Source organism: Lepus europaeus, chromosome 1, assembly GCF_033115175.1.
Source record: "Lepus europaeus isolate LE1 chromosome 1, mLepTim1.pri, whole genome shotgun sequence".
Lineage (NCBI taxonomy): Eukaryota > Metazoa > Chordata > Mammalia > Lagomorpha > Leporidae > Lepus > Lepus europaeus.
In genome coordinates this window covers 120,531,984-120,554,743 of record NC_084827.1, presented here as the reverse complement: position 1 = coordinate 120,554,743, position 22,760 = coordinate 120,531,984, and the positions used below count along the sequence as shown (strand labels likewise).

General features: G+C 43.7%; 1 protein-coding gene across 1 annotated transcript; it reads left to right on the top strand.

The window, feature by feature from the left end:
* Positions 1 to 5,208: 5,208 nt before the first annotated feature.
* On the top strand, positions 5,209 to 7,720 carry LOC133766884 (intraflagellar transport protein 70B-like). Its single transcript, XM_062200706.1, has one exon. It carries the CDS (start codon positions 5,366 to 5,368, stop codon positions 7,361 to 7,363), a length of 1,998 nt encoding a protein of 665 aa, XP_062056690.1. The 5' UTR covers positions 5,209 to 5,365; the 3' UTR covers positions 7,364 to 7,720.
* The last annotated feature ends 15,040 nt before the right edge of the window (positions 7,721 to 22,760 follow it).

The window sequence follows — 22,760 nt, the reverse complement described above, 5'->3', positions numbered from 1 at the left end:
TTCAGAATAACCACCTCTGAAATTGTTACTCTGCCATGTTCTAAGCTATGAAGAACTTCCAAAACTTAAATGTGTCAGGAAATGTAAAGCCTAAGTTTAGGTACAGGAAGGCCAAAATGTCCTAAGTTTCCTAAGTGAGCAATAATAGAATAAAGCACATAGGTGAGAGAAATGCAGTGAGGTGTAAATGGAGGATTTGTGATGAGCATGTCGAATTAGCAAAGACCAGTGTTCTGCTTACATTGTTTCTGTCACCGCCTCTTTTTTCCTCAGCTAGTAATCTTGGGTTGTATGGTTTTTTAAATTTAATTTTGAATGTTCTTGCATGTTTGCTACATCTCTCAGCAGTGCTAAAGATAAGTTGTTTATAACATATCTACACCAGTGTCACTGAATGTATACACTGACACATAAATGTTTGTTTTATTAAGTAAATGAAGTATTTGCTGTTTAAATATGTATTATTTGGGGCCATCTATCTTTGTGTTCATTTTTGGTACCTATGTGTACATGCATTAAAATCTGAATTTTTCTTTTGCTTTTGTTTAGATTAAATCACATATAGAAGATGGAACAAAAACAGCTCAGTTGTGAAAATAGGAGGCTAGGTTCTAGTTAGTTTCATTCCCTTTGGGAATACTGCTTTTGCCATTTTACTTTGATGTACAATAATCTAAAAAGGATCCCCTACTGACTTGCTTCCTAATTATTATTGTTTTACACAAAAGAAGGGAAATATGTCTTCAATTGAGTTGTTTGATGTATTTCCCTTTGTGTAGATTTCCCAGGCTGATGTTTCATTGTAAGAATACTACATTATAGACTGCTTGGCCATTTTGCAAGCAACTAATCTATGATTTTGAAACAGTCTGCTTTAAGAGATCGAAATATCTTTGTTTTTAATAAAATGCTTAATGTTTCACTATGGCTCTGAAATAATCTTTATTTCTTTTGAGAAGGGTGACTTAAGGGCTAAAAGAAGGCATGCATCTGACTACCTACAATTTAAATTCCAACTGTTAATTTAGCCCATTAACCACATCTTGATCTGTGATGTTTGCCTGTGAGAAGGGTGCTGGGACAACCCATATAGCATTTTTAAAGATGACAAAAGGCTCTTCCAATTATTGAAGTTTTCCAGAAGTAGGAGAGTTTGCAGCCAAATGCTGGGTTCCTGTGTCCGTTACAGATTGCTCAAATTTGCATGGGCAATTACACAGGGGGATCGCATCAATGCAGGGCCGCTAGCCACACGGACGCCATACAATTACACAATGGCTTCGGTGCTTAAACTTTAAAATTCTTACGCCATTGTGCCTGTTCTGTTAGAACAAACTGCAGCAAATGATCCAAAGCCAATTCAAATGACTGGAGAGGAGGTGCCCGGGGAGAGAGAAGGAAGAGGTGCAGTGTGGCCCACTGCTGGCCGGCAGAAGCAATCGCCAGTGCTGGCTGCAGCAACAGCCGGCTTCTTTGTGCTTTGCTGTCTGCAGTTTTAACATGGGGTCAACAATAAGAATCACCGAATTCACAGAAGGACTGTGAGGATGAATGAGGAAAGTTGAGCGAAACAGGCCTGGTACTGAAACTATAGTATAAACACAGGGATTGGAGCAACTCTTTGTTTGGATGGTTGGATGATTTTTTGTTTGATGCCAGTGTCCACAGTTTTGCATTCTCTGCTAGTCTTTTTTATGAACCATAATGCTATTGTGCTTTCCCTGATAAGTTTAGACAATAACACCATAAATGCCAACGTACAAGCTACTTGGTCAAAAGCAAAGTATGTTCAAGAAGAAAATCTAATTAAATATTAAGAAAGCTGGAAATACCAGTGAAAGGAGCATTCATGATGAGGTAAAATTTCTCACCGTGGAAGCATCAGTGTTCCCAAGTGTTGGCTCAGCATACAATATTTCCAAAAACCTTAAAAGATTGAACAGATGCTACTAAAAGTCCATCAAGTTCATTACTAATTGGGGGCTAATTTATTCTTTTCTTGCCTGTTCATGGTGGGAGATCAGATACAGGGTGAGAATGCAAGAAAACTAAGCTCCCTCTTGCCCTCCATTCTCCTCCTCAAAAAAAAGGAAAAATGGCCATCCTGAAGATTATATGGAATCAAAGGAAAAAAATGAAAAACAACTGGAAGATAGTTTTGCAGAAAATCATCTTTTATGAGGACCATGTTTGACCATGGCTGTGGTTGAAATACAGATTAACAATGTTTACCAACAGGAGGTGGTCACATTACAGGATAAGTAAGAAGATAAACTTTCCAATTAGGGTTAAGAAAAATGACAAATAGATTATACATACAAATAGGATGTGAACATTTGAGCATCTCAAACTTTGGCAGGCAGAACTTCCATGCTTGGAACCACACATCATGATTTTAGCTCCTATATATTTTGTTGAATTCTTCAATATAATAAAATGTGCCTCCTTTTTTACAGAATACTGCTCCCTGAATTCAACATCATTTTCTCAATCCCTAATTCCTTTCTACAAGTCATTAAATTGCTTTATTACAACAAGTGCTTTCCTATTGCTTGAAATGGTGTGATACACGTACTTTTTGATATATGCTCCAGCTTTTCAAGATTCTACTGCAAACAAAATGATCCCTTATGACATTTTAGAATACTCTATCCTGTTTATTGCTTTCCAGAATTTCTATCGTTAATTAAAGGGACTTCTTTCATTTTCCCCACTCCCCTCCCCCCGACCAAAAAAAAAAAAAAAAAACCCTAATCTATTCCCCAACTGCCTATCAGAGACTAAATAAAAGTCGCTCCATCACAGCCACAGTGATGGTCATGCCAATTTCACAGTGTGATTTGCGCACTCATTTCATTTTGAAAATGACCCTGCCTTCCATCTGTCTAAGCCGAATGTCCTGCTTTTTTCAAGCCAGGCCTCTGGAGCAGCATCACGTGAAATAAGGAGGAAGACACAGAATGGCCTCCCTCTGGCCCTGTTCAGCTGCCACACTCGCAGATAGGTACTAGCACAAAGAAGAGACGCCTGATTCCTGTAGGAAAGAGAGAAATGTGGCGAAGACTTCATAGTCCTTTTGCTTTTTCATACATGTTCTGGAAGCCATTGGAAGATGGATACTTTTGTGATGCATATAGAACTCTGCAAAACAGGGAGAAAGGCTAAAAAATATGAAAGGCAATTTCCTGTTCTCATCTTGTCATCTTACCTTCATTTAATAGCAACTTGCTATTAAATGTGTCTGTAAGCATTTTAAAATACTGAGCCTAAGTTTCCACTGGCCAAGTGTCAGGCAGTCAGCCACAAAGGAGAAGACACACACACTCACCTTATTACTGAGCAGCTCTCACCTGCACCCCTCCACCACGTTCCTCCATGGATTAAGCCTCTAAAATGCCAAATCAGAGATCAAACTGACAGAAACCTCAGAGTAGAAGTATAGTCGTATTACTCAGCTGCTTTCTGGGAGTGATCTTGGATGAGCCAAAGCCCCACTCAATCCCCGTGGAGTTGGTACACTTAGTCCTTTCTTTGAATTGACCCACTGGAAAGCTCACAGTCTGGTGCCACCCATGAATTCACAACCTTGTCAATTCTCAGCAACAGAGAAGATGGAATTTGTACATAAAGTTAGTCACTTTCCCATATCAGCCATCGCAACCTGCTGAAGTCTCCTAGCATCACTAGATGACTAGTAGCTATATGACCCTCACTAGTCACTTCTAACATCTGTCCACACCTGCAGTTGACATCAGGCAGTTCAAAGCTTACTGCCAACATCAAGTTCAGAGGAAAAAAGACAATTACCTTCATGCACACTTTGCATGAAAAACTGGGCTTTTACACACTCATCTGCAGGACATACATAGACTGAGTTATTCAGTAGTCATTCTTGTCTAGTGAACTCAGTTGTTGTATAGCATGACTCAGCCACTACCTACCTGGGTACAATTTTGAGAAAATTACTTAAACCTTTCAACCTTTCCAGCCTACAAGGACTTCATCTGTAATGTGCAAATTACTGGGTAACTATTTACATTAGAAATAACAGATAAAGTGCCATAAAACATGTTTGGTGTTGGCTCTGAAATTTTATAAAATATTTAAGGGCATCAATACTACTGAGAAGATAAAGAGAACACCTGCACTAAAGTTTAATTATATATTAAAGACATCCTTTTATTTAGACCACCTTAATCATAGGCATTGTCAAGAACAATGGGGGTCACTATTTCTTCTTGGCAGGGAAAGTTGGAACACCAGGGAGTGGTCACAAATAAGAGGGTTTTTTTTGTTTTGTTTTGTTTTGTTTTTATTTGAAAGACAGAGTTACAGAGAGAAAGAGACATGAGAGAGAAAGCTCTTCCATCCACCGGTTCACTGCCCCAAATGGCTGCAACAGCTAGCGCTGGGGCGGGACCAGGCTGAAGCCAGGAGCCATCCTGATCTCCGGGTAGCTGGGCTCAAGTACTTAGCCTATCTTCTGCTGCTTTCCCAGGCACATGACCAGTGAGCTGGATGGGAACTGGAGCAGCCAGGAACTGGTGCCTATGTGAGGTAATGGCTTTGCAGGCAGCTGCTTAACGCACTGCACCACAACGCTGGCCCCCACAAACAAGTTTAAGAACCAAAATATACTCAGTAATTGTTGTTATAGAAAAGGGAGGGAGATACTCAGATCTAAATTCCTCTGCTCCCAGTTACAAGTTGCGATGGACAGAATTTCTTTCCTTTGACAACCTCTTGAAAAAGATCAAAATGAGGATTCTTGGCGGCTGCATTACTCTTTTTGGAAAGTGTGCTCTCAGGGTAGACGTAATAGAATCTACCCTAATTCCCAGGGAATTTCAAAGAGATAGCCCGTCGTTTCCATCCCATGTTTTCCTCTAAATCACACCAAACATCACCACTTGTATGAGCCAAACAGTGAGGCTCAACATACTCAGGGACATTGGGCCCAACGTCTTACTCCACCGCGCCAGAGACCAAAGTACACAATCACAAACAGCAACCTTCATTCAAGTGACACCACATACCGAAAAGACACAGCGGCCATGTGACAGAGACTACGCCTCCCAGCATGCTGCGCGGCCACGTCCCGAGGGGCGCCCGCCGCGACTGGGGCGGTGCATGCCGGGACGTGCAGTACCAGTTTGTGGCCGAAAGGCGCTTCCTCCCGCCTCTCGTATTACCGCGACTGCACGGTACCGAGTTTACTAGAACCAAATCAGATTGAGAGACTCATATCCCTGATTCTTTTTTATTCCTATAGGATTCTTTCTGCAGCAACGTAATCTCCGGCAGACTTCCGCTTCCGGTTACACAGTTGCCGTGGAAACAAACCGACGCCACAATCTTAGCAGTTATGGCCGGGTTGAACGGTCCGCAAATCCCCGAGAGGGAGTTCACCGTGGTCGTGTACCGGCTCATCCGGGATTCTCGCTACGCCGAGGCGGTGCAGCTGCTGGGCGGAGAGCTGCAGCGCAGCCCGAAGAGCCGCGCCGGCCTGTCGCTGCTGGGCTACTGCTACTACCGCCTGCAGGAGTTCGCGCTGGCCGCCGAGTGCTATGAGCAGCTGAGCCAGCTGCACCCAGAGCTCGAGCAGTACCGCCTGTACCAGGCCCAGGCCCTGTACAAGGCCTGCCTTTTTCCGGATGCCACCCGGGTCGCCTTCCTCCTGCTGGACAACCCCGCCTACCACAACCGGGTCCTCCGCCTGCAGGCCGCCATCAAGTACAGCGAGGGTGATCTGCCAGGGGCCAGGAGCCTGGTGGAGCAGCTGCTCAGTGGGGAAGGTGGAGAGGAGGGAGGGGGAGAGAACGATCCCGATGGCCAGGTCAACCTGGGTTGTTTGCTCTACAAGGAAGGGCAGTATGAAGCTGCATGTTCCAAGTTCTTTGCGGCCCTGCAGGCCTCGGGCTACCGACCTGACCTTTCTTACAACTTGGCTTTGGCCTATTACAGCAGCCGACAGTATGCCTCAGCTCTGAAGCACATTGCCGACATTATTGAACATGGCATCCGCCAGCATCCCGAGCTGGGTGTGGGCATGACCACTGAGGGCATTGATATTCGCAGTGTTGGCAACACTTTAGTTCTCCACCAGACTGCTTTGGTAGAGGCCTTCAACCTCAAGGCAGCCATAGAATACCAGCTGAAAAACTATGAAGTAGCCCAAGAAACTCTCACTGACATGCCTCCTAGGGCAGAGGAAGAGTTGGACCCTGTGACCCTGCACAACCAGGCACTGATGAACATGGATGCCAAGCCTACGGAAGGGTTTGAAAAGCTCCAGTTTTTGCTCCAACAGAACCCCTTCCCCCCAGAGACTTTTGGCAACCTGTTGCTGCTCTACTGTAAATATGAGTATTTTGACCTGGCCGCAGATGTCCTGGCAGAAAATGCCCATTTGACTTACAAGTTCCTCACACCCTACCTCTATGACTTTCTGGACGCCATGATCACTTGCCAGACAGCTCCTGATGAAGCTTTCGTTAAGCTGGATGGACTAGCAGGGATGCTGACTGAACAGCTCCGGAGACTCACCAAACAGGTACAGGAAGCAAGACACAACAGAGATGAGGAAGGTATCAAAAAAGCAGTGAATGAGTATGATGACACCCTGGAGAAGTACATTCCGGTGTTGATGGCTCAAGCAAAAATCTACTGGAACCTTGAAAATTATTCAATGGTGGAAAAGATCTTCCGCAAATCTGTGGAATTCTGTAATGACCACGACGTGTGGAAGCTGAATGTTGCTCATGTTCTGTTCATGCAGGAAAACAAGTACAAAGAAGCCATTGGATTTTATGAGCCCATAGTGAAGAAGCATTATGATAACATCCTCAATGTCAGTGCTGTTGTTTTAGCTAACCTCTGTGTTTCCTATATCATGACAAGTCAAAATGAAGAAGCTGAAGAGTTGATGAAGAAGATTGAGAAGGAGGAAGAGCAGCTCTCCTATGATGACCCAGACAAGAAAACCTATCATCTGTGTATTGTGAATTTGGTGATCGGAACACTTTATTGTGCCAAAGGAAATTATGATTTTGGCATTTCTCGAGTTATCAAAAGCTTGGAACCTTATAATAAAAAACTGGGCACTGATACCTGGTATTATGCCAAGAGATGCTTCCTATCCTTATTAGAAAATATGTCAAAACACATGATAGTGCTTTGTGACAGTGTTATTCAAGAATGTATCCAATTTCTGGAACACTGTGAACTGTATGGCAGAAACATACCTGCTGTTATAGAACAACCCCTGGAAGAAGAAAGAATGCATATTGGAAAGAATACAGTCACATATGAATCGAGACAGTTAAAAGCTTTGATTTATGAAATCATAGGCTGGAATATATAGTCGTATCTGATAACATCGTGATGGCTTCATTACACTTGTAACATTTTGTATTGAAACACTTTGACATTGCTTTTTTTCTCCCCCTAAAACCTCATGAAATGGAACATAACAATTTGAAATCCAGAGGAGTTCAGGAATAAATAAAAACTGGATTGAGACATTGCATCAAAATGTGTTTTCAATGCCTCTGCTCCCTCTGCCTTATCATCTTGATACCAGGAACTATTAAATCCAGAACCTAGTTAATGTATAATACGTCTAGTCTAATGATCATTTCAAGGACTTTGTGTTCTACTCTAATCTCCTCATAATTACATTTAAGCCATATGCTTTGCATAAATTTCATTGTGTTTCAGCAGAGTTTTCCAGTATGAATAAAATTCTTTAACAAATTCCTCATGTTCTGCATTTTTTGAATGAATATGATTCAGTGGGAAATCTTGTAATTTAAAATCTTAAAATCATGGTGTAATAGTGTGAGTATAATAAACAATGGACAAATTTCCATTGGTTTTCCTTTACTCCATTTTTTAAAAGATTTTATTTATTTGAGAGTTAGAGTTACAGATAGACAAAGAGGCAGAAAGGCTTTCATCCACTGGTTCACTCCCCTAATGGCCATAATGGCTGGAACTGGGCAGATCTGAAGCCAGGAGTTTCTTTTGGGTCTTCCACACGGATGAAGGGACCCAAGCACTTGAGCCATCTTCTACTGCTTTCTCGGGTCATAGCAGACAGCTGGATTGGAAGAGCAGCTGGGACTAGAACTGGTGCCCACATTGGATGCCAGCACTTCAGCAGAGGATTAACCTACTGTGCCACAGTGCTGACCCCAATTTGCTCCATTTGTAAATAAGTTTAACACATGAAAAAAAGATGTGATTTTACTATTTTCATAATTGATCTTTAATAGAGATTAACACAAGTAGTCTTAGAACTCAGTTAATTGATTTACATCTATTGCAATTTAAGACACATTTGTACTGGAATTTGTTTCTTGGGAAAGGAAAAATATTCTACACTATTCTTATGACCCAATCAACTTCCTCTTTTTCTTACACTATACAGATAGAGTGGGATAGAGTGGTCCATAAATGGCTTCTGAACCTTATTCACTAGATTCATTTTGCAAGTTTAATATCCACAATCTTCCCAATAGCTTCTTTGAATTTCTCAACATGAAACTTACTCATTCTGCTCAAGTATTTAATTTTTTTAAAATATTTTATTTGAGAGAGTTAGAGGAAAAGACAGAGAGAAAGGTCTTCCATCCACTGGTTCACTCCTCCAATGGCTGCAATGGTAAGAGCTGGGCTGATCCGAAGCCAGGAAGCCAGGAGCTTCTTCCATGTCTCCCACGTGGGGACAGGGGCTCAAGTGCTTGGGCCAATTTCTACTGCTTTCCCAGGCCATAGTAGAGAGCTAGATAATAAGAGCAGCTGGGGCTAAAACTGGACCCCATTTGGGATGCTGGCACCACAGGCAGAGAGGCTTAGCCTACCGTGCCACACCACCGGCCCCCAAGTATATGATTCTCAGTGTCTAAAAGAGTTTTACTTTTTCCCATCCTGTTAGACCCTTTAGTTTGCATAAATGTATTGTGAACTCCACTTTATCTAGCTTAGGGGGAAAAAAGGATCAGTCCAAGTTGCATGATTTTGAAACTTTTCAATCTATGAAAACAACTATATTTCATGACTCAACCTAACAGCATTTTTCTAAAAGGTTCAGGATTCTTGCTAAAATGAGATAGTGTTCTTTCTGGGAGAAACAACTTAGCTACATACACATGAAATATGCTCAGCATCTCTTAGTGTGCTGAAATTGTATTGGATTTGTTAGAGAATCTGGCTGTGAAATCTAATGCATCATTTGCAAGTTATATCACATTTAATCTGTATTATTTGAGCGGCTCCATTTACCCAGTTGATGGTGATGATTTCATATTTGAAGGAAACACTGAAGGGATCTTTAACTATGAGTTTGCCTATATATCTGATTAACTTTTCCATTTGCTAGGCGTAGGAAACATAGGGTATGGGTATCAGTTAAATAATTCCTTTCAAATCCTAGCCAGTTTCTTCTATAATTTAACTTACAGAGCCCATAAGGAAAAATATGTTTCACAAACTTCTGTTTCTCAGTGCCTCATTGCCTTGATAATAAGCCCACACCACAATCTTAGCTACAGTGGGGTTGGCCTGCTTCAACGATACCTGCTGGGTTCACTGTGGTCCTGTACCAGCTCACCCAGGATTCCTGCTAGGCTGAGCCGTGCTGCCTTGTCCCTGCTGCTGAGCTACTGCTACGACTGCTGCATGAGTTTGCCCTGGCAGCTATGAGAACTGGGCCAGCTGCACCTAGAGCTTGAGCAGTACCACCTGTAGCAGGCCCAGACCCAGGCCTTGTACAAGGCCTGCCTTTTTCCGGATGCCACCAGGGTCAGCTTTCTCCTACTGGACAACCAGTAGGAAGCTCAGGAAGCCCTCACTGACATGTCGCCTAGGGCAAAGGAAGAGTTGGACCCTGTGACCCTGCACAACCAAGTAAGCCTACAGAAGGGTTTGAAAAGCTCCAGTTTTTGCTCCAACAGAACCCCTTCCCCCCAGAGACTTTTGGCAACCTGTTGCTGTTCTACTGTAACTATGAGTATTTTGACCTGGCTGCAGATGTCCTGGAAGATAAAACCATTTTGACTTACAGGTTCCTCATACGCCATCTCTATGACTTTTTGGATGCCATAATCACATGCCAGCTAGCTTTCATGAAGCGTGATAGGCCAGCAGGGATGCTGCGTGACCTGCTGTGGTGAGTCACCGAGCAAGCACAGGAAGCAAGACACAACAGAGATGTTGAAAGTATCAAAAAGGCAGCAGATGGTGTGCCAGGCCATTAGACCCCACTGGGAAGGCCCTCATCCCATATTGGAGTGCCTGCTTTGGAGTCCAAGTTCTGTTCTCAATTCCAGTTTGCCTGCCCATACATACCTCGGGAGGCAGCAAGTGATAGCTCAGGGAGTTGAGACCCTGCAACCCACATAGGAGAACCAGATTGAGCTTCCGACTCCTGGCCCCAGCTTTGGCTGGGCCATTATGGGCATGTAGGCAGTGAAATAGCAGGTCTGTCCATCACTCGATGTCTGTTAGTTCTCTCTCTCTCTCCCCTCTCGTCTATCTCTCCCTCCGTTTCTCAAATAAATGTCTTAATTAAAAAAAAAAAAAACAACAATAAACTACCCTTAATTTCAGTTTCATTGACAAGTTTAAACTGTGTATTTTTCCCCAGTTACTCTTGAAATAATTACAGCCACCTGCTCCAGTGATGAAGGCCTCGGGCTGCCAGTCTGCCGTAGTGGAACATGGGAAATGAAGATGTAATGGAGATTTAGCTATGCGATTTATTTCACCATCCACCTTGGATCCCCTTCATATCCAGATCACAGTAGTTGATCAAATGCCTACCGCCATTAGCAGAACAGAAGGAACGGATAACAGAGTGGAAGTAACAGATGCCGGAACTACTTCTGTAACTCACCAAGTTGCATTATCAGTCCTTACACTGTTGTTTACTTTAATACAAGAGGACATGCAGACTTTCCAATAGGACGAAGCCCCATGGGAAGGCAGGCTCCAGTTCATAAAGCTTTCTCTTGTGGTGTTTTCTTTCTAGCCTTCAAAAGGTCTGTTTAAGAGACACTGGTGCTTACTGCTGTAGAATGTATCGCCAGATAAGAAATGAAAAATCTATCTTCCTTTCCAAACTCATCTCTTCCCCTTTTTTTATCTCCTCCATTTTGTCAACTATAGAAGCACTTTACTATGATAGCTGGCAGTAGAAACCGCAACCAGAGATAAAGGATGTTACCAACCTTTCAGCACTAAGTGTCAGCTGCCCTAGTACTGTGATTATCATGGTGACTTTAGAAATTCTCTACCCATGCATTTTTGTAAATGATATAAAATTTTTGATAAAAAATTATGCTTTGCTACATCAGTAAAAGCCAGAGGAAATTTTAAAAGGACTCACTCAGAGCACTGGATCTATGTGACTTGTCAAATACAGTGAACTTTATTTGTACATTTGCAGTAACCCTCATATTTTTCTTTTAAACCCCTTGACATCAATAGAATAATAGGGACTTAAATTTTAAATATGTGTAATATTTTTATTATTTAAAATGTCCTGTGACATGAGGACTTAGACTCAACACTAGAAGACACTGGCATTTCCATAACTGTAATCATTTTATGTTGAAAAGTAGGGGCAGGCACTAGCCAGAGGTAATTAATGTATTAGCTATGGCTATAGTGTTTGCTATTCTCTTGAGGAGTGAGCCTTTATACTTAAATCCACTTTTAATGGAGGTCCCTTTGGTTGTTTCAGTAAATCAGCTACCTTGGATTTTGGCTAAGATTGATTCACCGTACACTAAAATCCTTTCTACAACCTTATTGTATGTGTTAGAAAAGAATTCTCTTCATGGAGATGGATTATTAGAAAGTAGTTCTGTGTCTACTTTGGAATATGAAAGATATATATTTTTAGTATGCATGGAACCTGCAATAACTTGATTGCAAATATTAACAGATAAACATGGGAAATAAGCCCAAGTTTTTATTCAAAACTAAAATTTGCACATTTGTGAGATTAAACACATCATTAACAATGACTGGATACCTTAGTTCAAAATAACAAATGGCTAAAATTGTATTGTGCAAACAGGACTTTAAAGCTTTTTCTTTTTTTTTTTTTCTTTTTATTTTTTGACAGGCAGAGTGGACAGTGAGAGAGAGAGACAGAGATATGGTCTTCCTTTGCCGTTGGTTCACCCTCCAATGGCCGCCGCGGCTGGCATGCTGTGGCCGGCGCACCGTGCTGATCCGATGGCAGGACCCAGGTGTTTTTCCTGGTCTCCCATGGGGTGCAGGACCCAAGCACTTGAGCCATCCTCCACTGCACTCCCTGGCCACAGCAGAGAGCTGGCCTGGAAGAGGGGCAACCAGGACAGAACCGGCGCCCCAACCGGGACTAGAACCCGGTGTGCCGGCGCCGCGAGGTGGAGGATTAGCCTAGTGAGCAGCGGCGCCGGCCGCAAACAGGACTTTAGAGTAATAAAGTATGTGAGAAAGCATTTATTGCTATTGTTATTGTGTTTTGAATTATTTTATTAGAAAAGGAAAATGCTTAAGATCAAGGACACATAGCTAAAAGTTTCACCAGCACTCATGGCAACCATAAAAAGTATGTCCATAAATTCCTAAGATTTTGTTAAGACTCAGGAGTAAATTACTGGCTGATTAGTTTTTCTGGTCAGCGTCTGTCCTGTGAAAACTCAACCGTTTAGTTCCAGTTATTTCAAATGTGCCAAAGTCGTATTCTATAGTTTACGGACTTTGTATGCGAAAAAGAGATGTATGTATTTTGGGAAATAAAAGATGTCTATCCCATTTTTAAGACAAGAAGTATTACTGCAAGAGAAGGTCACATCCTGGCATTGTAAAACACAAGACAACTTTCAGAACTGCCCTACTGAAAACTATTCCATTACATGGCCGTACCACATACTCAGTATGCGAGGGAGTGCCGTTATCTTGTATGTTTATTAGAAAGAACAAAACTTGTTCTGTAATTAATACAGTGTTTTTGCTCTTGTGCTGACTCATTACCAATAACTTTCGCTAAAAGGCCCAAGAACAGAGGACAGTTTTACATTCTCTGACCAAGATGCTGAAAGAAGTTTCAGAATCTAAGGAGACTGTTTTCCTGACAATGTTCAGAAAATTTAGAGTAAAATTATTGAAATTATTCTGGAATTAACCTATGAACTATAAGATGATAAACCATAAATGAATCCTTTACATTTGCAGATTTGTAAATAGATTTTTTAAATTATGAATTTTTTTTTTTTTTACAGGCAGAGTGGACAGTGAGAGAGAGAGACAGAGAGAAAGGGCTTCCTTTGCCGTTGGTTCACCCTCCAATGGCCGCCGCGGTTGGCACACTGCGGCCGGCGCACCGCGCTGATCCGATGGCAGGAGCCAGGTGCTTATCCTGGTCTTCCATGGGGTGCAGGGTCCAAGGACTTGGGCCATCCTCCACTGCACTCCCTGGCCACAGCAGAGAGCTGGCCTGGAAGAGGGGCAACCGGGACAGAATCCGGTGCCCCGACCGGGACTAGAACCCGGTGTGCCAGCACCGCAAGGCGGAGAATTAGCCCAGTGAGCTGCGGCGCCGGCAAATTATGAATTATTTAGATAAGCATCTGAAATATATCTGCAAGTAGAGCCTGAACGAGAACTTGGCCTAGCTCATCTCTTGACTTCCATGCCTAAGGCACAGAGAGACTAATAAGAGATTGACACTTGTATGACTTGCCTAAAACCACAGAGCCAAATAGCGGCAAAGCAGGGATTAGAATCCTAGGCTTCTGGCTCAGTTCCTATGTTCTTTCCATTCCAACACATTCCTCCCTTAGGTTTTAGTTTTTCAAAGTATTCCATCGCAGCTAAGTATCTCTTCCCAGAGCTATGACTTTCTTCATTCTCAGTGTTGCCAATTACTTAGTTGGTGGATTAGCAAGCTTTTCCAGAATACAAATGGACTTCAAAAAGTTCATGGTAAATGGCATTACAAGATGCTTGTTTTGGTGAAAAAAAAAATTTTTTTTTTGACAGGCAGAGTGGATAGTGAGAGAGAGAGAGAGAGAGAGAGAGAGAAAGGTCTTCTTTTTCCGTTGGTTCACCCCCCAACGGCCGCTGCCGCCGGCAAACTGCGCTGATCCAAAGGCAGGAGCCAGGTGCTTCTCCTGGTCTCCCATGGGGTGCAGGGCCCAAGGACCTCGGTTATCCTCCACTGCACTCCCTGGCCACAGCAGAGAGCTGGCCTGGAAGAGGAGCAACCGGGATAGAATCCGGCGCCCCGACCGGGACTAGAACCCGGGGTGCCGGCGCCGCAGGTAGAGGATTAACCTATTGAGCCAGAGCGCTGGCCCTGTGAAAAAAATTTGACAACCATGCATATGAAAGGTCCTCAAGAAATTCATGGAAATGCATCTTATGAAAAAAAACTGCATGTATTTCAATTTTTTGCAACGCAATGAACTTCTACTTCCATTTTTAATTCCCATGGACACTTGTAAGCACATTCCTGGGCTTTCCAAAAGTATGCCAGAGGGTCTTGGGTGGGGACCCCTGCATATTGTTTGCCCTGGGCACAAGGTTAGCTGCAAGACAATCTGGGATGGGCAGAAAAAGTATTGACCCACTTGTTGTTTAATCACCTCTTTTAGAAAGTCACTTTTTATGATAGTTCTTCAAATTAGTGATTTTCTTCTCTCCATTACAGTTTCTAACCGCCAAATGCATAAAAACAGCTGTCAGAAGGCTGCTCTGCACCTCAGGTGCAAAGGGCTGTGAGACACTTATTCAAAAACCACAACCGAAAGCCAGTTGATTCCACAAGTATTTATTGAGTGTTACCAGAGACTTCTGAGGCTTGCAAAATCCCTTTGAGCCAAGCTCTTAAATGCGTACCCTCTTCTAGGAGATTGGTTACTCATTTAAGCAAGTCAAGAACAAGAGAACAAATCACGTTCCTTTTATCTACCTTCCTTTTCCCCTTTGTACTAATAATTCTTGGTCCTTCATCTGTATCAGAATCAGCTGGTAAACTCAGGAAACTGGAAATGCCTGGGTCCTCACCCCTAAAGATTCTGTTTTGATTTGTGGAGATGGGAGTGGGTGGAAGGCCGTTTTTCAGAAGTCTCTCCAGGTTGTGCCAATGCGTAGTGGGGCTTGAAAAGCACTGTGCTTGGAGCCGGCGCTGTGGTGCAACGGGTTAAAGCCCTGACCTGAGGTGCCAGCATCCCATGTGGGCACTGGTTTGAGTCCTGGCTGCTCCCCTTCCTATCCAGCTCTCTTCTATGGCCTTGGAAAGCAGTGGAAGATCACCTGAGTCCTTGGTCCCCTGCACACACGTGAGAGACCTGGAAGAAGCTCCTGGCTTCAGATTGGCACAGCTCCAGCCGTTGTGGCCACCTGGGGAGTGGGCCAGCAGATGGAGGACTTCTCTCTGTGTCTCTACCTCTTTCTGTAACTACGTCTTTCACATAAATAAAAATAAATCTTTTTTTTTTTTTAAGCACTGTGCTTAAAAATAAGACAATGACTGTGCACGGAGGCTTCCAGGCAGGGTGGAGAGTGGTAGGATAGAGCCTGAGAATGAAACTACAACGATGCCATCCCAAAGAAATTGTGAAAATGAATGTGATAAATGGAAGAATCTGAAAGGTATTTAGGCTGGAGTATTGTAGTTTAATCATATAACATTTTTAAAAGATTTATTTATTTATTTATTTGAAAGTCGGAGTTATACAGAGAGAGGAGAGGCAGAGAGAGATTGAGGTCTTCCATCTGCTGGTTCACTCCCCAATTGGCAGCAATGGCCGGAGCTGTGCTGATACAAAGCCAGGAGCCAGGAGCTTCTTTCTGGTCTCCCACATGGGGGCAGGGCCCAAGAACTTGGGCCATCCTCCACTGCTTCCCAGGCCATAGCAGAGAGCTGGATTGGAAGTGGAGCAGGCTGGTCCATATGGGATGCCGGCACTTCAGGCCAGGGCGTTAACCCGCTGAGCCACAGCGCTGGCCCAAATCATATAACATTTTTAAACAAGCGAAATCTCTTTAAATTTTTTTTTAATTTATGTATTTATTTGAAAGGCAGAGAGACAGCTCCCATCTGCTGGTCCACTTCCCAAATGTCCACAACAGCCAGGGCTGTGCCAGGTGGGAGCTGGGAGCAGGAAATTCAGTCCAGGTCTCCCACATGGGTGGCAAGGATCCAACACTTAAGCCATCAACTGCTGCTTTCTGGAGTCTTCAGTAATATTCCAATATGGGATAAGAGTGTCTTAACTAGCATATTTACCCCTAGGCCAAACACCTATACCTAAAATATATATACTTTTTAAATTTATTTGAGAGGCAGAGAGAGAGAGCATACTCCTGTCTGCTGGTTCACTTCCCAAATGTACACAGTATTGTGGACTGAGCCAGGCTAAAGCTGGGAACTGGAAACTCAGTCCAGATCTCCCCTGCGGGTGGCAGGGGCCCAGTTATTTGAGCCATCACTACTCCCTCCAAGGTCCACATTAGCAGGAGGTTGGAGTCCAGATACTCTAATATGGGACAAGGGTAACTTAACTGGCATCTTAATCACTAAACTAAACATCCATCCCTTTTACATTTTTTTTAAAAAACACATATTCAAAAATTCTTAAGAAATCTTTGGCTTTCACAGAAGAGATCTGAAAACACACTGAGGTAACCAGAAGCTGTGAAGTCTGAGAGCAGGAACTCCTTCAGGAGTGTTTCCAGAATGTAAGAGTATATTCAAACTTTTTTCTTTGAAGACTCAAACATCATTGGGGGGAAGGAAGGTTTTCCCTCCACGCTCTTAGGGTCTCTGATGTAAGACAGCTGAACAGAACAGCATATAAGTTTTATTTACACATACCTAAGAGTCCCTCGCAAGAAAATGAACAATCGGAGGAAGTAGCCTGCGTGCTTTAGGCAGGGATGCAGAGTGGGAGCTGTGGAAAAGTAACTGGGAAGAACAGCTGGCTTACCAAGGTGCGTCTCCATAAACTTCTCAACACCCCATCTCCGGTGACAAAAATGTTTCTTTTCTCCTGGTACAGGGAGGGCATCTTTCATGTGGGAGTCTCCCTGCCTTCTCTCAGGAAGAAAAGGGGAGGTCGGAGTGACTTTCTTGCACCTGCTGTCTTTCAAGTGCATTTAGCTCAAAATAATCAATCGGTGAAAGCAGCATATTTTGGAGTGACTTGTCCTGAACTCTCACTGTCATCACTACTAATTATGTTAATTATGCCTCGCTAAAGGAAAATGTAACTCTTTATGTGCATAATCACAACCATTCTAACAAATGGTTTTGGTTGGCTTTGGATGAACCCAACATGTTCTCCTAATATGGACCATGTTCACCTGGTCTCCCTATAAATGAGGATTCCTCCAAATCAGACTCCAATCCCTTGTACGCATTTATATACGTACATATGACTTTTTAAAATCTACACTGAAGGTCCGGCGCTGTGGCACAGCGGGTTAAAGCCCTGGCCTGAAGCGCCAGCATCCCATATGGGCGCCGGTTCTAGTCCTGGCTGCTCTTCTTCCCATCCAGCTCTCTGCTATGGCCTAGGAAGGCAGCAGAAGATGGCCCAAGTCCTTGGGCCCCTGCACCCACGTGGGAGACCCGGAAGAAGCTCCTGGCTCCTGGCTTCAGATCAGTGCACCTCCACCTGTTGCAGCCAATTGGGGAGTGAACCAGCGAACAGAAGACCTCTCTCTGTGTCTCTACTTCTCTCTGTAACTCTTTCAAATAAATAAAAATAAATCTTTTTTAAAAATCTATACTGAAAATATAACAATACTCAATGCTACTCCCACTCTGACCCCACCCACAAATGTTTGGTCTAAACAACTGGCTCTCAAAATGCTTGGCTGCATATTAATAGCATCCGGGGAGCTTTTAAAAATTTCATGCCCCTTGGGGTTGAAGCTGCGGCACAACAGGTAAGCTGCTTTCTGCAATGCCGCCCATATGGGATGGCAGCACCACAGGCGGAGGATTAACCTACTGCGCCACAGCGCCGGCCCCACTCTGAAGTTTTTAACTCAGCCTCAACTTTTAGACTTTCATGTCTGTCTCTGCCGCGTCCAGTTTGAATACGAATTGAGACAAGTTGGTGTAGCAATTTCCTCCCTGTCTTGTGACCCTCGCTATGTACCCAGGTTCTCAAGCCTCTCAAGACTGCATTGTCTCCCAGGTGCTGTTATGATCACCTTGTCTGCCTTGTAAGTCTGTTAAGCCATAATTCCCCTTACCCGTGCTTTTCCTCTTAGTAATTTTCTACCGACTGGCCTACCTCCTATTCCTTGGTTGTACGTTCCCACTTGTCCATGCTATATTTGGAGTTCAGCCTAGTCTCTCTCCCCTACTGAAAATTCTCATTGCAGTGGTCATTCTGCATATGAAGATAGTTTTACCCACACCCCTAATCCCTTAATTAAATGATGCCTTGAAATGCTTAACAAGTGTTATTGAATAGTCTTTTTTTTTTTTTTTTAAAGCAGCATACTTGTGCTCAGGCCAAACATTCTGAGTGTTATCCAGGAGGTGATGAATCTTCATGCGTATTCCCTAACATCTTGGTACCCAGTCTTCCTCGAGACCCAAGCATCACTCCTGAGGTTCAGGTAAGTAGGACAAAATTAATTGACCTTTGTAAAGACATTACTTGAAACCGTGACTTAATTAGTATTAACCAGTCATCCAGTCTTCTGGAATTACCACAGCGATTCATGAGACAACAGCCTTGCGTGAGATTCATTTGGGTATGCCTTCATTTTCTTGGGAGAGCATTCACTTACGTAGAATTAAATAGAGAATTAAATTGCCCTGAACTAGCCTTAAGCCTAAAGCTTGCTCACTGTTTCTTGGCAGAGGCCCAAGATAAACACCAATTCTTACGGAAAACAGATTCCTCAATTTCAGAATTTCCTTTGCATTCGTATAAGGTTGTTTCAGTAGAATCTCAATAACAGCAGAAGGATGAAAGTGAAAATGAGAACAGCAGCAGCATTTATTCATGTATAGTAAACCTAAGTGTTCAAGTGTGGCAAGCTAATCTCTTCTTCCAGTGAGAGATGCTAATCTATGTGGCTGCACAATTTCAGCTTTGGCCCTTTCCAGTTATAAACCTGGTTATAGGAGAAGCTTCATAAAAAATAAATACTTTAGTTCTTCCTGATAATCCCCATCAGCACCGCATTCCACTTGCTAGGCCCTGCTCATTCTGAGTGTTGGCGTACATCAGTTTTCTAAAACAGGGACACAAGACATTCAAATTCAAACGGGATGGTCCGTATTACATTAGGGGGTTGGGACGGTTGATTTACTCATAGAATCACTTTAAACTCCCACTAGCTGAGGACCTGAGACAGAATTTACTGGCTCTTCCTGCCATCTTCGGTCCTACAAAAAAAAAAAAAAAAAGGAAAAATCTGTCTGTGAAATGTGAGACTCCAGTCACAGATATCCTGACTGATGTCATTTCCAAAGCACGGTGCAGCCCTGTGACAGTCACAGCGGGCATCTGCCTCTGCACGGGGTTTCCATCTGCTTCCCATCAGAAAGAACGTCTTTAGGGAGTCACGGTAAACACAGAGCACCCATTCCTCCCCATGGGTCCCAGGATCCTATATTGGTCTTTTTAGGATGAATTGCTTTTAGGACTGACTCTGCTTAATTCTCTCCTGAGTAAGAAGGCATGGAGAATTACTCCATTGCTGCAGCTCTAGTTTTCGTCCGTGTTTGGCTTCTTATAGGCAATTCTGTAAAACTTTTCCATATGATTCTGAAGCTATTATGCAAATGCTAGCAAAATGAACACTGAGTCACTGAAATCCCTTTGGGAGAAGAGCTTTCCGTGTGACGCCACGTGGTGCACTTCTCAGAACTAGACTGCATTTCGAGCAAAGCTTCCTGAGCTCTTTAGGTTTAAAGGTGCTTAAAAATATAAACGGGTGGGCCGGCGCCGCGGCTCACTAGGCTAATCCTCCGCCTTACGGCGCCGGCACACCGTGTTCTAGTCCCAGTCGGGGCACCAGATTCTGTCCCGGTTACCCCTCTTCCAGGTCAGCTCTCTGCTATGGCCTGGGAGTGCAGTGGAGGATGGCCCAAGTCCTTGGGCCCTGCACCCCATGGGAGACCAGCAGAAGCACCTGGCTCCTGGCTTCGGATCAGCGCGGTGCGCCGGCCGCAGCGCCCCAGCCGCGGTGGCCATTGGAGGGTGAACCAACGGCAAAGGAAGACCTTTCTCTCTGTCTCTCTCTCTCTCACTGTCCACTCTGCCTGTCAAAAATTAAAAAAAATAATAATAATAAAATAAAATAAAATAAACGGGTGGTATCAAAGGCTCTCTATTCCCTTCTCATTCAGGGTCAGCAGGGATGATAAGTTAAAGTGAAGAAAACATTATAATGACAAAAGATCCAAAACTCCTCTTTTCCAGAGCAGCTTCACTATAGATAATCCACTTGGTGTCAAGTTATAACTGACCGGGAACTGAGTGTGGTCATCCACCACTACATGCACAATGGTCACCTTGATTGCTGAAGAAACTAAGCTTGAGGAGTTCCACAGGAATGTTTAATAAGGGAAAAGAGTCCATGCAGACTGGTCTTTTTCTCATCTCCATTCTCCCCTGCAGATATTGCCACGTCCACAGTGCCTGAACAAAAACAGACCCTCCATTATACTCCTTGAGGAATAATTTATTCAACACACTTTCAGAAATTGGACCTTCTGTGTTAATGTGCCATTTCCTCAAAAAGGCTCACTATGAGGATGAAATAGAAATAACATTGCTTCTCAATATTCCTCAAGCCCCAGTTTCTAGAAAAAGACAAGAATACAAAGGTCTTTTTATTCGTTCTGTCACATGCCAGTTTGTTTTAATGTGGTTTCCAGGAGTTCCGTCTCAAATGAGGCAAGGACCCCAGCGGGCAAGCCAAGGGGAAAGCTTCCCTCACCACACTGGGGAAAAGGAATTATGACCACGAAGCCAAATGGCTGTGGAAGAATGGAAAGGGGATGAGAGGAGACCTCGAGGAGGGGGAGAAGGCGAAAGGGGAGACAAGGGGAAGAAGTGCAGCAAGCAGCTCGTCTTTCAAGCAACGATGGAATTATGACGACTGCATTCCCAGGACTTAACCTTGAGGTGCGTGACCTTCATGTTTTCTGAAGTGTGCTACCTGCCTGAGATTGTTAGCCAAGATGAATTTAGTTGGCCAAGTGCCAGGTGTTGAATTGCGTTTGGATACACACATACACACACACATACACACACACGTATGTACACCTAACATACCAAACCTGAAATTTCATGGAGTCTATTGACTACTTTGAGACTTAAATACAAAGTGGACTGATCGAACCAAAATTACTGAATAAAACTACACAGGGTACCTGGTTATGTCTAGAAGCGCATCGGTGATACTTGAATGACCGCAGTGTAGAACACCTTGGTTTAGGTGCAAACAGGTAGAACACAGACATAGAACACAGGTAGAACACGTGAGGGAGAGGGCAGGAACCTGCTCCTCACCCAGCAGAAGGAGCCGCTATGGATCCAGTGCACATTTGTCAAAGGCATTCAACTTCACGTCTGAATACAGAGGTGGAAATTTCCTCCGGAGAACCTTGCCGACAAATTTATGGTAAAACTGTTTTGAACTTGCCGGTTGTCTGTTTCCTCACCTGGAAAGCTGAGACATTAGAGGCGATATTTTGTTCCTTACCATTTTAATCTATTCTGATCTGAATTTTCTTCCCCCATTTCCCACAAACCTACAAGTTCTGGCCAGCAGAGGGGGCCTCACTCTGCTTGAAAGTTCCTCGAAAGGCTGAAGAGGGGCTCCTGCAAACAGGACCACCCCTCCGTGGGTTTGCTCAGCACGCCTCCCTTTTCTCGGAGCTAGGAATTCACAAATGAAACCGCTCACCCGTGGATCGGCCAGCAGCGGATGAGTTGTCACAGCTCCGTCTTCAGCTTTTTTTAAGGATCTGCTTAGCCACTGCACAAAATCTCTTAATTGAAAGAGGGTTCTGATCGCTACCACACTACTCATTGTGTATGTGGTACTCTGGGCTCAGCAGGCAAGGGTACCATTGTGTTCATTTTGAGTTGAATTTAAAGTTTTAGAGTTGTACGAATCTTTGTAGATTTTTCTCCCATTGTATTTGAAAGGTAGAAACAGACACGTCCCAACTGGTTTGCTCCCCAAATGCCGGCAAAGCAAATGTCAGGCCAAGCTGAAGCCAGGAGCCTGGAACTCAACCTACTACGTGAGCCATCATCATCTGCAGCCTCTAAGAGTGTACCATAGCAAGAAGTGGGATCAGAAGCAGAGGAGCCAGAACTCACGCTCTCTGGTATGGGATGTGGATGTCCCAGGCAGCATCTTATTTTTTTTTAAGATTTATTTATGTATTTGAAAGGCAGAGTTACAGAGGCAAAGGCAGTGAGAGAAAGAGGTCTTCCATCTGCTGATTCACTCCCCAGATGGCCACAACGAATGGAACTAGGTTGATTCAAAAACCAGGAGCCAGGAGCTTCTGGGTCTCTCACATGGGTACAGGCCCCAAGCATCTGGGCCATCTTTCACTGCTTTCCCAGGCCATAAGCAGAGAGCTGGATTGGAAGAGGAACAGCTGGGACTCGAACCGAGGCCCATATGGGATGCTGGCACTGCAGGCAGCGGCTTTACCCACTATGACACAGCGTCAGCCCCCCAGGCAGCATCTTAACAGCTGTGAC

Bases quoted from the DNA above. Each gene is read 5' to 3' on its own strand.
- LOC133766884 (XM_062200706.1), top strand. From the start codon at position 5,366: ATGGCCGGGTTGAACGGTCCGCAAATCCCCGAGAGGGAGTTCACCGTG.